The sequence below is a fragment of the Lissotriton vulgaris genome, chromosome 7 (assembly GCF_964263255.1).
Source record: "Lissotriton vulgaris chromosome 7, aLisVul1.2, whole genome shotgun sequence".
Lineage (NCBI taxonomy): Eukaryota > Metazoa > Chordata > Amphibia > Caudata > Salamandridae > Lissotriton > Lissotriton vulgaris.
Window position 1 is genome coordinate 1,741,673,630 of NC_141695.1, and position 16,290 is coordinate 1,741,689,919.

Here is a 16,290-nt window from a genome sequence, read left to right on the forward strand (position 1 = left end):
AAGAAAGAGCACTAACTCTGGAAACAGCCATGACAAAACTAGGAAAGATGGGCAGGATGACATTGGAGACCCCTTGAGGGAATCCAGCAGCTGGTTGGACTGAAAACTCTAGAAGCTAAGAAACAAGTGAAAAAAGTTGCTGAATATTTGGCGGTTGTGCGGAAACACTAGTAAACAGTCTGCCACCCCTTGACACTTTGCGGAAAGCACTAGTGAAGAAAAGTCAGCCACCCCTTGATGCTCTGCGGAAACACTAGTGAACAATAGTCAGCCATTGCTTGACGCTCAGTGGAAACACTAGTGAACAACAGTCAGTCATCCCTTGACGCTCAGTGGAAACACTAGTGAACAACAGTCAGCCATCCCTTGATGCTCTGTGGAAACACTAGGGAACAACAGTCCGCCATCCCTTGACGCTCAGTGGAAACACTAGGGAACAACAGTCCGCCATCCCTTGACGCTCAGTGGAAACACTAGTGAACAATAGTCAGTCATCCCTTGATGCTCTGCGGAAACACTAGTGAACAACAGTCAACCACCCTTTGAAGTTCTGCTGAAACACTAGTGAACAACATTAAGCCACCCCTTGATGCTCTGCGGAAACACTAGTGAACAACAGTTAACCACCCCTTGATGCTCTGAGGAAACACTAGGGAACAACAGTCAACCACCCCTTGAAGTTCTGCTGAAACACTAGTGAACAACAGTCAGCCATCCCTTGACGCTCAGTGGAAACACTAGTGAACAACAGTCAACCACCCCTTGAAGTCCTGCTGAAACACTAGTGAACAACAGTCAGCCACCCCTTGATGCTCAGTGGAAACACTAGGGAACATCAGTCAGTCATCCCTTGACGCTCAGTGGAAACACTAGTGAACAATAGTCAGTCATCCCTTGATGCTCTGCGGAAACACTAGTGAACAACAGTCAACCACCCTTTGAAGTTCTGCTGAAACACTAGTGAACAACATTAAGCCACCCCTTGATGCTCTGCGGAAACACTAGTGAACAACAGTTAACCACCCCTTGATGCTCTGAGGAAACACTAGGGAACAACAGTCAACCACCCCTTGAAGTTCTGCTGAAACACTAGTGAACAACAGTCAGCCATCCCTTGATGCTCAGTGGAAACACTAGTGAACAACAGTCAACCACCCCTTGAAGTCCTGCTGAAACACTAGTGAACAACAGTCAACCACCCCTTGATGCTCTGACGAAACACTAGTGAACAACAGTCAGCCATCCCTTGATGTTCTGTGGAAACACTAGTGAACAACAGTCAGACACTCCTTAATGCTCAGTGGAAACACTAGTGAACAACAGTCAGCCACCCCTTGAAGTTCTGCTGAAACACTAGTGAACAACAGTCAGCCACCCCTTGATGCTCTGCGGAAACACTAGTGAACAACAGTCAGCCACCCCTTGAAGTTCTGCTGAAACACTAGTGAACAACAGTCAGCCACCCCTTAATGCTCAGTGGAAACACTAGTGAACAACAGTCAGCCACCCCTTGAAGTTCTGCTGAAACACTTGTGAACAACAGTCAGCCACCCCTTGATGCTCTGCGGAAACACTAGTGAACAACAGTCAGCCACCCCTTGAAGTTCTGCTGAAACACTAGTGAACAACAGTCAGCCACCCCTTAATGCTCAGTGGAAACACTAGTGAACAACAGTCAGCCACCCCTTGAAGTTCTGCTGAAACACTAGTGAACAACAGTCCGCCATCCCTTGATGTTCTGTGGAAACACTAGTGAACAACAGTCAGCCACCCCGTAATGCTCAGTGGAAACACTAGTGAACAACAGTCAGCCACCCCTTGAAGTTCTGCTGAAACACTAGTGAACAACAGTCAGCCACCCCTTGATGCTCTGCGGAAACACTAGTGAACAACAGTCAGCCACCCCTTGAAGTTCTGCTGAAACACTAGTGAACAACAGTCAGCCACCCCTTAATGCTCAGTGGAAACACTAGTGAACAACAGTCAGCCACCCCTTGAAGTTCTGCTGAAACAGTAGTGAACAACAGTCCGCCATCCCTTGATGTTCTGTGGAAACACTAGTGAACAACAGTCAGCCACCCCGTAATGCTCAGTGGAAACACTAGTGAACAACAGTCAGCCACCCCTTGAAGTTCTGCTGAAACACTAGTGAACAACAGTCAGCCACCCCTTGATGCTCTGCGGAAACACTAGTGAATAACAGTCAGCCACCCCTTGAAGTTCTGCTGAAACACTAGTAAACAACAGTCAGCCACCCCTTAATGCTCAGTGGAAACACTAGTGAACAACAGTCAGCCACCCCTTGAAGTTCTGCTGAAACACTAGTGAACAACAGTCCGCCATCCCTTGATGTTCTGTGGAAACACTAGTGAACAACAGTCAGCCACACCTTGAAGTTCTGCTGAAACACTAGTGAACAACAGTCAGCCACCCCTTGATGCTCTGCGGAAACACTAGTGAACAACAGTCAGCCACCCCTTAACGCTCAGTAGAAGAAATAGGAGTGTGAACTGCAGAGATTAGAAGACCAGGACTGGGGAGGCCTGACGTCACCCGAGCGAGGGTGCTATAAGAGCAGGGCTCGGATGAGGGCAATTTCAAATACTGCCCGCCAGTGCTATGCCGGAACCAGGCTATCCCAATGGGCAAGACTGATCATGATGGATGTTACGTGGTTAAAAGGGCCATTAACACACGTTGAGGGGCAGCCCCGAGCGAGAGGAGTGTTGGACTGGTCTACCCACCTCTCTTATAGTAATCACCGATATGGACCGTGGCCTTCTTCCTGTTATTCACGGAGGTTGTCTCTATCATGGTGAAAGCGATAGAGATGGCGTCCTTAGGGATCTGAAAAGAAAACAGAAACAAGTCAAGAAGGGGAGGGATGGGGCTTGCTGGAGGGAGTCTGGGTGCATTGGCCGGGCACCTTCAGGGACCCTGAGGGCACATATTGGGGGATGGGGCTTGCTGGAGGGAGTCTGGACGCATTGGCTGGGCACCTTCAGGGACCCTGAGGGCACATATTGGGGGATGGGGCTTGCTGGAGGGAGTCTGAACGCGTTGGCTGGGCACCTTCAAACACCCTCAGGGCACATATTGGGGGAGGGGACCTGCTGGAGGGAGTCTGGGTGCATTGGCTGGGCACCTTCAGGGACCCTGAGGGCACATATTGGGGGATGGGGCTTGCTGGAAGGAGTCTGGGTGCATTGGCTGGGCACCTTCAAACACCCTCAGGGCACATATTGGGGGAGGGGACCTGCTGGAGGGAGTCTGGGTGCGTTGGCTGGGCACCTTCAGGGACCCTGAGGGCACATATTGGGGGAGGGGACTTGCTGGAGGGAGTCTGGGTGCATTGGCTGGGCACCTTCAGAGACCCTGAGGGCACATATTGGGGAGGGGACTTGCTAGAAGGAGTCTGGGTGCATTGGATGGACACCTTCAGGGACCCTGAGGGCACATATTGGGGGAGGGGACTTGCTAGAAGGAGTCTGGGTGCATTGGCTGGGCACCTCCAGGGACCCTGAGGCACATATTGGGGATGGGACTTGTTGGAAGGAGTCTGGGTGCATTGGCTGGGCACCTTCAAGGACCCTGAGGGCACATATTGGGGGAGGGGACTTGCTGGAGGGAGTCAGGGTGCATTGGCTGGGCACCTTCGAGGACCCTGAGGGCACATATTGGGGGATGGGACTTGCTGGAAGGAGTCTGGGCGCATTGGCTGGGCACCTTCAGGGACAATGAGGGCACATATTGGGGGAGGGGACTTGCTGGAGGGAGTCAGGGTGCATTGGCTGGGCACCTTCAAGGACCCTGAGGGCACATATTGGGGGAGGGGACTTGCTAAAAGGAGTCTGGGTGCATTGGCTGAGGACCTTCAGGGACCCTGAGGGCACATATTGGGGGATGGGGCTTGCTGGAGGGAGTCTGGGTGCATTGGCTGGGCACCTTTAAGGACCCTGAGGGCACATATTGGGGGAGGGGACTTGCTAAAAGGAGTCTGGGTGCATTGGCTGAGGACCTTCAGGGACCCTGAGGGCACATATTGGGGGATGGGGCTTGCTGGAGGGAGTCTGGGTGCATTGGCTGGGCACCTTCAGGGACCCTGAGGGCACATAGTGGGGGAGGGGACTTGCTAAAAGGAGTCTAGGTGCATTGGCTGGGCACCTTCATGGACCCTGAGGGCACATATTGTGGGAGGGGACTTGCTAGAAGGAGTCTGGGCGCATTGGCTGGGCACCTTCAAGGACCCTGAGGGCACATATTGGGGGAGGGGACTTGCTAGAAGGAGTCTGGGTGCATTGGATGGGCACCTTCAGGGACCCTCAGGGCACATATTGGGGGATGGGGCTTGCTGGAGGGAGTCTGGGTGCATTGGCTGGGCACCTTCAAGGACCCTGAGGGCACATATTGGGGGAGGGGACTTGCTAAAAGGAGTCTGAGTGCATTGGCTGAGGACCTTCAGGGACCCTGAGGGCACATATTGGAGGATGGGACTTGCTGGAAGGAGTCTGAGTGCATTGGCTGGGCACCTTCAGGGACCCTGAGGGCACATATTGGGGGAGGGGACTTGCTCGAAGGAGTCTGAGTGCATTGGCTGGGCACCTTCAGGGACCCTGAGGGCACATATTGGGGGAGGGGACTTGCTGGAGGGAGTCTGGGTGCATTGGCTGGGCACCTTCAAGGACCCTGAGGGCACATATTGGGGGAGGGGACTTGCTGGAGGGAGTCTGGGTGCATTGGCTGGGCACCTTCAGGGACCCTGAGGGCACATATTGGGGGAGGGGACTTGCTGGAGGGAGTCTGGGTGCATTGGCTGGGCACCTTCAGGGACCCTGAGGGCACATATTGGGGGAGGGGACTTGCTGGAGGGAGTCAGGGTGCATTGGCTGGGCACCTTCAAGGACCCTGAGGGCACATATTGGGGGAGGGGACTTGCTGGAGGGAGTCTGGGTGCATTGGCTGGGCACCTTCAGGGACCCTGAGGGCACATATTGGGGAAGGGGACTTGCTGGAAGGAGTCTGGGTGCATTGGCTGGGCACCTTCAGGGACCCTGAGGGCACATATTGGGGGAGGGGACTTGCTGGAGGGAGTCTGGGTGCATTGGCTGGGCACCTTCAAGGACCCTGAGGGCACATATTGGGGGAGGGGACTTGCTGGAGGGAGTCTGGGTGCATTGGCTGGGCACCTTCAGGGACCCTGAGGGCACATATTGGGGGAGGGGACTTGCTGGAGGGAGTCTGGGTGCATTGGCTGGGCACCTTCAGGGACCCTGAGGGCACATATTGGGGGAGGGGACTTGCTGGAGGGAGTCTGGGTGCATTGGCTGGGCACCTTCAGGGACCCTGAGGGCACATATTGGGGAAGGGGACTTGGTGGAGGGAGTCTGGGTGCATTGGCTGGGCACCTTCAAGGACCCTCAGGGCACATATTGGGGGATGGGGCTTGCTGGAGGGAGTCTGGGTGGGTTGGCTGGGCACCTTCAGGGACCCTGAGGGCACATATAGGGGGGGGGCTTGCTAAAAGGAGTCTGGGTGCATTGGATGGGCACCTTCAAGGACCCTGAGTGCACATATTGGGGGAGGGGACTTGCTGGAGGGAGTCTGGGTGCATTGGCTGGGCACCTTCAGGGACCCTGAGGGCACATATTGGGGGAGGGGACTTGCTGGAGGGAGTCAGGGTGCATTGGCTGGGCACCTTCAAGGACCCTGAGGGCACATATTGGGGGAGGGGACTTGCTGGAGGGAGTCTGGGTGCATTGGCTGGGCACCTTCAGGGACCCTGAGGGCACATATTGGGGAAGGGGACTTGCTGGAAGGAGTCTGGGTGCATTGGCTGGGCACCTTCAGGGACCCTCAGGGCACATATTGGGGGATGGGGCTTGCTGGAGGGAGTCTGGGTGGGTTGGCTGGGCACCTTCAAGGACCCTGAGGGCACATATTGGGGGATGGGGCTTGCTGGAGGGAGTCTGGGTGCATTGGCTGGGCACCTTCAAGGACCCTGAGGGCACATATTGGGGGATGGGACTTGCTGGAAGGAGTCTGGGTTCTATTGGCTGGGCACGTTTAGGGACCCAGATCAAATATTGGGGGAGGGGACTTACTAGAAGGAGTCTGGGTGCATTGGCTGGGCACCTTCAGGGACCCTGAGGGCACATATTGGGGGATGGGGCTTGCTGGAAGGAGTCTGGGTTCTATTGGCTGGGCACCTTCAGGGACCCTGAGGGCACATATTGGGGGAGGGGACTTACTAGAAGGAGTCTGGGTGCATTGGCTGGGCACCTTCAGGGATCCTGAGGGCACATATTGGAGGATGGGGCTTGCTGGAGGGAGTCTGGGTGCATTGGCTGGGCACCTTCAGGGACCCTGAGGGCACATATTGGAGGATGGGGCTTGCTGGAAGGAGTCTGGGTGCATTGGCTGGGCACCTTCAGGGACCCTGAGGGCACATATTGGAGGATGGGGCTTGCTGGAGGGAGTCTGGGTGCATTGGCTGGGCACCTTCAAGGACCCTGAGGGCACATATTGGGAAACTGAGTCCTGTACTGTTCTTCTGAGGCCTTTGAAGGGCTCGCCCGCTCCTTGTCTTGTAATAGACAGACTTGTTTCCAATGGAGTAGGGTCATTTTTGAGACAAGGGCTAGAGTAGACAGAAGTTCTGCAGAGAAACATCTGCTTAATGCATGGGAGTGAGTACACACTGGGCAGGAAGCACGGACGATCCTCTGTTCATACTTACTCTATTGATGTACATCATCACGTGGCCCGCTGTAGTAAGTTCGTACTGGTTGATTTGGCCTTGGTTCACCAACTGATTGAGAAACAAAGAAGGAAATCAGGTTAAATGTCAAGAGATGTATCGACTAAACACAGAAAGAGGGGAGTGATCATATCTGGGGCAGAAGAGCACAGAGCAAAGTCCGGGCACTTCCCAAACCTGCAAAGACCAGAGCACAGGATACCCAGGGCTCAGGGAACTGTCCCTGTGCCCCAAAGGAGAGCACAAGACAATCAGGGCTCTGGGGCTGTACCTAAACCTGTGAAGAGGAGCGCACGGGACAATCAGGGCTCTGGGGCTGTACCTAAACCTGTGAAGAGGAGCGCACGGGACAATCAGGGCTCTGGGGCTGTACCTAAACCTGTGGAGAGAAGCGCACGGGGCAATCAGGGCTCTGGGGCTGTACCTAAACCTGTGAAGAGGAGCGCACGGGACAATCAGGGCTCTGGGGCTGTACCTAAACCTGTGGAGAGGAGAGCACGGGGCAATCAGGGCCCTGGGGCTGTACCTAAACCTGTGAAAATGAGCGCACGGGACAATCAGGGCTCTGAGGCTGTACCTAAACCTGTGGAGAGGAGAGCACGGGGCAATCAGGGCTCTGGGGCTGTACCTAAACCTGTGGAGAGGAGCGCACGGGGCAATCAGGACTCTGAGGCTGTACCTAAACCTGTGGAGAGGAGAGCACGGGGCGATCAGGGCTCTGGGGCTGTACCTAAACCTGTGAAGAGAAGCGCACGGAGCGATCAGGGCTCTGGGGCTGTACCTAAACCTGTGAAGAGGAGAGCACAAGACAATCAGGGCTCTGGGGCTGTACCTAAACCTGTGGAGAGGAGAGCACGGGGCAATCAGGGCTCTGGGGCTGTATCTAAACCTATGAAGAGGAGTGCACGGGGCAATCAGAGCTCTGGGGCTGTACCTAAACCTGTGAAGAGGAGCGCACGGGACAAGCAGGGCTCTGGGGCTGTACCTAAACCTGTGAAGAGGAGCGCACGGGGCAATTGGGGCTCTGGGGCTGTACCTAAACCTGTGAAGAGAAGCGCACGGGGTAATCAGGGCTCTGGGGCTGTACCTAAACCTGTGAAGAGGAGCGCAGGGAGCAATCAGGGCTCTGGGGCTGTACCTAAACCTGTGAAGAGGAGTGCACGGGGCAATCAGTGCTCTGGGGCTGTACCTAAACCTGTGAAGAGGAGAGCACGGGGCAATCAGGGCTCTGGGGCTGTACCTAAACCTGTGTAGAGGAGAGCACAGAACAATCAGGGCTCTGGGGCCGTACCTAAACCTGTGAAGAGAAGCGCACGGGGCAATCAGGGCTCTGGGGCTGTACCTAAACCTGTGAAGAGAAGCGCACGGGGCAATCAGAGCGCTGGGGCTGTACCTAAACCTGTGAAGAGGAGCGCACGGGGCAATCAGAGCGCTGGGGCTGTACCTAAACCTGTGAAGAGAAGCGCACGGGGCAATCAGTGCTCTGGGGCTGTACCTAAACATGTGAAGAGAAGCGCACGGGGCAATCGGGGCTCTGGGGCTGTACCTAAACCTGTGAAGAGGAGAGCACAGGGCAATCAGGGCTCTGGGGCTGTACCTAAACCTGTGAAGAGGAGCGCACGGGGCAATCAGGGCTCCGAGGCTGTACCTAAACCTGTGGAGATGAGAGCACGGGGCGATCAGGGCTCTGGGGCTGTACCTAAACCTGTGGAGAGGAGTGCACGGGGCAATCAGGGCTCTGGGGCTGTACCTAAACCTGTGGAGAGGAGTGCACGGGGCAATCAGGGCTCTGGGGCTGTATCTAAACCTATGAAGAGGAGTGCACAGGGCAATCAGAGCTCTGGGGCTGTACCTAAACCTGTGGAGAGGAGCGCACGGGGCAATCAGGGCTCTGGGGCTGTACCTAAACCTGTGGAGAGGAGAGCACAAGACAATCAGGGCTCTGGGGCTGTATCTAAACCTGTGAAGAGAAGCGCACGGGGCAATCAGGGCTTTGGGGCTGTACCTAAACCTGTGGAGAGGAGTGCACAGGGCAATCAGGGCTCTGGGGTTGTACCTAAACTTGTGAAGAGGAGCGCACGGGGAAATCATAGCTCTGGAGCTGTACCTAAACCTGTGAAGAGGAGAGCACAGAACAATCAGGGCTCTGGGGCCGTACCTAAACCTGTGGAGAGGAGCGCACGGGGAAATCAGGGCTCTGGGGCTGTACCTAAAACTGTGGAGAGGAGTGCACGGGGCAATCAGGGCTCTGGGGCTGTACCCAAACCTGTGAAGAGAAGCGCACGGGGCAATCAGGGCTCTGGGCTGTACCTAAACCTGTGAAGGGAAGCGCACGAGGCGATCAGGGCTCTGGGGCTGTACCTAAACCTGTGAAGAGAAGCGCAAGGGGCAATTAGGGCTCTGGGGCTGTACCTAAACCTGTGGAGAGGAGCGCACGGGGCAATCAGGACTCTGGGGCTGTACCTAAACCTATGAAGAGGAGCGCACGGGACAGGCAGGGCTCTGGGGCTGTACCTAAACCTGTGAAGAGAAGCGCACGGGGCAATCAGAGCTCTGGGGCTGTACCTAAACCTGTGGAGAGGAGCGCATGGGGCAATCAGGGCTCTGGGGCTGTATCTAAACCTGTGAAGAGGAGTGCACGGGGCAATCAGTGCTCTGGGGCTGTACCTAAACCTGTGAAGAGAAGCGCTCGGGGCAATCAGGGCTCTGGGGCTGTACCTAAACCTGTGAAGAGAAGCGCACGGGGCAATCAGGGCTCTGGGGCTGTACCTAAACCTGTGGAGAGAAGCGCACGGGGCAATCAGGGCTCTGGGGCTGTACCTAAACATGTGAAGAGAAGCGCACGGGATAATCAGGGCTCTTGGGGCTGTACCTAAACCTGTGAAGAGAAGCGCACGGGGCAATCAGTGCTCTGGGGCTGTACCTAAACCTGTGATGAGAAGCGCACGGGGTAATCAGGGCTCTGGGGCTGTAGCTAAACCTGTGAAGAGAAGCGCAAGGGGCAATCAGGGCTCTGGGGCTGTACCTAAACCTGTGAAGAGAAGCGCACGGGGTAATCAGGGCTCTGGGGCTGTACCTAAACCTGTGAAGAGAAGTGCACGGGGTAATCAGGGCTCTGGGGCTGTACCTAAACCTGTGAAGAGAAGCGCAAGGGGCAATTAGGGCTCTGGGGCTGTACCTAAACCTGTGAAGAGGAGCGCACGGGGCAATCAGGGCTCTGGGGCTGTACCTAAACCTATGAAGAGGAGCGCACGGGGCAATCAGAGCTCTGGGGCTGTACCTAAACCTGTGGAGAGGAGCGCACGGGGCAATCAGGGCTCTGGGGCTGTATCTAAACCTGTGAAGAGGAGTGCACGGGGCAATCAGTGCTCTGGGGCTGTACCTAAACCTGTGAAGAGAAGCGCTCGGGGCAATCAGGGCTCTGGGGCTGTACCTAAACCTGTGAAGAGAAGCGCACGGGGCAATCAGGGCTCTGGGGCTGTACCTAAACCTGTGGAGAGAAGCGCACGGAGCAATCAGGGCTCTGGGGCTGTACCTAAACATGTGAAGAGAAGCGCACGGGGCAATCAGGGCTCTGGGGCTGTACCTAAACCTGTGAAGAGAAGCGCACGGGGCAATCAGGGCTCTGGGGCTGTACCTAAACCTGTGAAGAGGAGCGCACGGGGCAATCAGGGCTCCGAGGCTGTACCTAAACCTGTGGAGAGGAGCGCATGGGGCAATCAGGGCTCTGGGGCTGTACCTAAACCTGTGAAGAGGAGCGTACGGGACAGGCAGGGCTCTGGGGCTGTACCTAAACCTGTGAAGAGGAGAGCACAGGGCAATCAGGGCTCTGGGGCTGTACCTAAACCTGTGAAGAGAAGCGCACGGGGCAATCCGAGCTCTGGGGCTGTACCTAAACCTGTGGAGAGAAGCGCACGGGGCAATCAGGGCTCTGGGGCTGTACCTAAACCTGTGAAGAGGAGCGCACGGGGCAATCAGGGCTCCGAGGCTGTACCTAAACCTGTGGAGAGGAGAGCACGGGGCGATCAGGGCTCTGGGGCTGTACCTAAACCTGTGGAGAGGAGTGCACGGGGCAATCAGGGCTCTGGGGCTGTACCTAAACCTGTGGAGAGGAGTGCACGGGGCAATCAGGGCTCTCGGGCTGTATCTAAACCTATGAAGAGGAGTGCACGGGGCAATCAGAGCTCTGGGGCTGTACCTAAACCTGTGGAGAGGAGCGCACGGGGCAATCAGGGCTCTGGGGCTGTACCTAAACCTGTGGAGAGGAGAGCACAAGACAATCAGGGCTCTGGGGCTGTATCTAAACCTGTGAAGAGAAGCGCACGGGGCAATCAGGGCTCTGGGGCTGTACCTAAACCTGTGGAGAGGAGTGCACAGGGCAATCAGGGCTCTGGGGTTGTACCTAAACTTGTGAAGAGGAGCGCACGGGGAAATCATAGCTCTGGAGCTGTACCTAAACCTGTGAAGAGGAGCGCACAGGACAGGCAGGGCTCTGGGGCTGTACCTAAACCTGTGAAGAGGAGAGCACAGAACAATCAGGGCTCTGGGGCCGTACCTAAACCTGTGGAGAGGAGCGCACGGGGAAATCAGGGCTCTGGGGCTGTACCTAAAACTGTGGAGAGGAGTGCACGGGGCAATCAGGGCTCTGGGGCTGTACCCAAACCTGTGAAGAGAAGCGCACGGGGCAATCAGGGCTCTGGGGTGTACCTAAACCTGTGAAGGGAAGCGCACGAGGCGATCAGGGCTCTGGGGCTGTACCTAAACCTGTGAAGAGGAGCGCAAGGGGCAATCAGAGCTCTGGGGCTGTACCTAAACCTGTAAAGAGGAGAGCACAGAACAGGCAGGGCTCTGGGGTTACACCTAAACCTGTGGAGAGGAGCGCACAGGACAGTTAGGGTTCTATGGGCTGTACCTCAACCTGTGAAGAGGAGCGCACGGGACAGTTAGGGTTCTATGGGCTGTACCTCAACCTGTGAAGAGGAGAGCACAGGATAGTTAGGGTTCTATGGGCTGTACCTCAACCTGTGAAGAGGAGAGCACAGGATAGTTAGGGTTCTATGGGCTGTACCTCAACCTGTGAAGAGGAGAGCACAGGATAGTTAGGGTTCTATGGGCTGTACCTCAACCTGTGAAGAGGAGAGCACAGGAAAGTTATGGTTCTATGGGCTGTACCTCAACCTGTGAAGAGGGGAGCACGGGACAGTTAGGGTTCTATGGGCTGTACCTCAACCTGTGAAGAGGAGTGCACGGGACAGTTAGGGTTCTATGGGCTGTACCTCAACCTGTGAAGAGGGGAGCACAGGATAGTTAGGGTTCTATGGGCTAGCCTAGATTACTAAAAGTGAATAGGGATTTACCATTGCCGCTACCTCGATGAGGGGAGTGGGACAGGGAATCACCATAGTAACACTAGGGCCCTGACCTCAAGGGGGACTTTGCAATTGTTTTCATTTCCTTTGTGTTGGTTGGTGGTAGAAATAAAATACTTTTCTTATTTCATAAAAGTAAGTATTTGACTGGACAACGTACTATTGCTGTTCCTGCGAACATGCTGAGTTGTGAGTCTGTGTTCACTATCCTGTATCCACCCCCATCCACCCCATCCCCTGAGGGAGCCTTGGACTGCTCACACCACACGTCCATTAGCGTCAAGTGCTGATAGAGCACTTGGCCCAGTGACTCAGCGTCCATAGAAAGACAGAACTAAGACATCAAGAGTACATGGTTGGGCCCAGGAGCCCCTGCATGGCCTGTGGCCCTCTGAAAGGGGTTCGGACATATACATATAGTGGCAGAGCAGAGAAGAGGACAAGGGCAGGCCTCTTAAAGCTATATCTATTCTGAGAGAGGAGAGCGAAGGACAGAACCAGGGCTCTGGGGAATATTTCTGCACTTCACAGAGGAGAGCAGAGGACACTCTCTGTGCACTTTGGGCAATCCCGTAGGTGAGCGAAGAAAGTGTGGGCAAAGACCAGGCTCTCAAGTGTTCTAAGAGTCAGGGTGCAGGGATATATTACTGCAGCTGATGCAGTAGAGTACAGGGAAGTCAGGGCACCAGGAACTAGTCCTATATCTGATATGAGGCTAGCATGGGGCAGTCAGGGCTCCAGAAGATATCATTCTATTTGAGAGAGGAAAGCACAGGATAGGGCAGGTCTCTCCAACTCTCAGAATGTCAAAGTCTGGGCTTTTGGGCATATTCTTAAAGCAGAGCACTTTCATATAACTCTTTCGGTGCTCATGGTGAGCTCAGCTCGTCATGAGGCCCAGTGGCCCTGCGCTCATGACGAGCTGAGCTCGTCATAACCGCCTGGAACACCCACGCAGGGATAATTCCCCTGCTGTGCTGGGCGTTCCATTAAACGGGCGTGGTCATGACGAGTCCTAAGCACAGCGCCACCATGCAGCGCGACGAGCCGAGCTCATCACAAACACTGCGGCCCCCCTCCCCCATGCGCCGTGGGGGAATTAGCCCCGCGGCGAAGGTGACAAAGAACCATCACTCCATGCGTCCATTCCTAAGAAGTCCCAGCTATCTGCAGATTCTCTTGCGGCCTTACCGCTGTTAGATTGGACTCATTAGGTTGGAAACCGGACAAAAGCTGCACATCCACCAAGACCATGTTGGAGGCGTTGTTCTTTCCAGTGTAGCTGATTGAATAAGAAACAAGGAGACACATTAGCTCGACCAATCAATATATGGGTCAGAGAAGGCTATGACACTGTTTATCTTCCTCCATTTATTTCAAAGCTGTGTTCTAGACAGTGAAGGGATAAGCCTTAGTTTACTTGATACGGTCACCCACAATATGCTCTACCCACCCCCAAACAATCCTCCAAAAATACCCTTTGAGACGATGCCCGTCCACTGTCGTGTAAACTGAGTCTGTAAGCGGAGCCCTACAACGCCTGGATTTCCCACCCATGTGTTGCTGAACTTAGCTCAATGCACCAACGCTTGAACGAGAAAGTCCAAGTTGCTGTAGACTCACACTCAACTCTCTGGTTGATGTGACGTCGGTGTTTCTATGTTACAAGCAATCCTGGAAAAGGTTTCAGGGAAGCAGTGGTCCTGCAAAGCCAATTTAGATCTTTACAAGATCACACATAAGCATTGTACTAAGTTGGGGACAGTTTATGGGTAAAAAGTGTGTGTTTCAACATTCTAAATCTAGTTGTGTTGCTTAGCTTATGAAGAGTACCACACAAGGCGTGTGACCAACAAGGAGAGCAGTATGAACATTTCTAACATAGTGAGAAATCCATTCATCAACCTAACACCCTAAGACCTACTTTATGTGCTAACCATGAGAGCATGGAGGAGGTGACCTTGCATCTAGAGTTTCTTGGGAGACGCCTTACTGCATACCTATTTACATCAAAGTGCTGAGGTTATGAGGATTCTAGTGCAATAATCTGGGCCGAAGACCCCTCTGATCTGATGTGATGGTGATTTCAGAGGGTTTTATAGCAAATCAACTCCTCTTATCTTTTTTTAAGGAATGTCTTGATATAATCATATTCATCCAATAGATGTACTAATAAGGTAAAAATATAGCAATAGAGACTACACTTTTTTTGGTTATAGCTGTTATTTAACCTAAAAAGGCACCTATCTAAGACTATAGTCACACGAGGAACATTTATTTGTGTCACTACTGGGAGGATATGGCTTCATTCCTATGCCACTGCTGTAGGATATGACTTCTTTTGTAAGCCATTAGTGGGTAATATGGCATCTATACACATTGGGGTCAGAAGGGTGTGACACATTTGAAGGTCAAAGGCATGTGACATATGTATTTTCACCAAGAAGTTAAAGACCACCATGTTTTTAGAATCTCGGAGGTCAAGGTTCGCCATTTTCCAAGTAGGTGTAAGACAAAATGGACTCGTAACTGGACAAAATTGCGACGCACGACACCACATCAGAGAAAACCTCTGAAGGTTCATCTACCATTCTGCATGTTTCCTGTGTTTGCCCTCAAAATGGTGAAGGGGTTGGACCATATCTAATGATAACAATGGGGCCGATTCACAGGAACTAACTTGAGACAAAATCCTAAACGTACTACTTTTGGTATTCACAGAAAGCATTTAGTAGCAGTAAAGTTAGGATTTTGTCTTAAGTTTGACTTAAGACAAATAAGACAAACTTAAGACAGACTTAAAACAGACTTAGGGCAAACTTAAGATAAAATCCTAACTTAAGTCTGTCTTAAGTCTGTCTTAAGTTTGCCTTAAATTTGTCTTAAGTCTGTCTTAAGTTTGTCTTAAATCTGTCTTAAGTCTGTCTTAAGTCAAACTTAAGACAAAATCCTAACTTTACTACTACTAAATGCCTTCTGTGAATACCAAAAGTAGTAAGTTTAGGATTTTGTCTTAAGTTAGTTCTGTGAATCGGACCCCAGGTTAGGGCGCAAGTCGCCCAAGGGGATGGTTTGTGCCAGTCCTGAATACTATTAACCTATACAAAAAGTTTGCCACTACAGCCTCAGAGACAGACTGAGAAACAACGCCAAAGGAGCAATGATCATTCTTAGTAAATAGGATTGAGTTTTAAGCCTGAATGCACACTTAGAATGTCTTTAGCGTCTAGGGCAGTGGTCTTCAAACTTTCTAATGTTATGCGCCAATCATGTAAAAACATTTCATCAGGGCCCACCAGATTGACAAACACATTTTTTATCAATACAACTATGAAATTGGCAGCTCTAAACATACTAACAAACATTCAAACAGTGCAGCTGGGTTCAGTTATGCCTTCTACATAAATGTCATATAATGCATGATTGCTAATATGCTATGGAGAGCCCGGTCTCCCTAAAGAGGAAAAGTTGCCCCAGTGTGATCCTTTATTAGATACAGGAGGCAGCTTTGAGGGTTATTTGACATCTCAACCCCTCAACTGTTGTGGCGCACTAGGGGTGCAGTGATGTGCATGGGTACCCCAGGGATTGAGGGGTTCATCAGGGGTTCAATAAAGAGTAAGAGGCATGTGTGCATGGAGGCCTTCTGTCAGGGATGTGCAGTGAACGTCCCCATCTGCCACTGATCAATATAGGACAACAGATGTGTGAAGACCTCTGATTAAGGTTCTCCTACCAAAATGCATCCTTCCTTATGCAAGGGCAAGTTCACTACAGATAATCCATCCTGTACTGTATATTGGCCCTACTCTCCTTTAGGGGAGCGTAGGGCCAATACACTTCTACAACCCTGGCCTACTCACATTGATCTTTAGAAAAGCCCTGAATACACTTTTGTTCAGTGGATCTTCCTTAACTCTTTCGGTGCTCATGACGAGCTGAGCTCGTTATAACCGCTGTGGAACACCCATGTGAGGATAATTCTCGTGCTGTGCTGTGCTGTGCTTTCCATTAAACGGGCGTGGTCATAACGAGCTCAGCTCGTCATGAGGCAAAATGGCACAGTGCTCAAGACGAGCAGAGCTCGTTATAACCGCTGTGGTACGCCCATGTGGGGATAATTCTCCTGCTGTGCTGGGCGTTCCATTAAACGGGCGTGGTCAT

At 53.1% G+C, this 16,290-nt stretch overlaps 1 protein-coding gene across 4 annotated transcripts in view; it reads right to left on the bottom strand.

Moving 5' to 3' along the window:
• LOC147706548 (ovostatin-like) overlaps positions 1-16,290 on the bottom strand; it is a 256,365-nt gene that overhangs the window by 26,055 nt on the left and 214,020 nt on the right. For all 4 annotated transcript variants that reach the window (XM_086933013.1, XM_086933011.1, XM_086933012.1 and 1 more), the window contains exons 32-34: positions 13,318-13,408; positions 6,737-6,808; positions 2,745-2,847 (exon numbers count right to left, since the gene is read on the bottom strand). In XM_086933013.1, the coding sequence (XP_086789139.1) occupies positions 2,745-2,847; positions 6,737-6,808; positions 13,318-13,408 (266 nt within the window). The remainder of the gene's footprint in view (positions 1-2,744; positions 2,848-6,736; positions 6,809-13,317; positions 13,409-16,290) is intronic.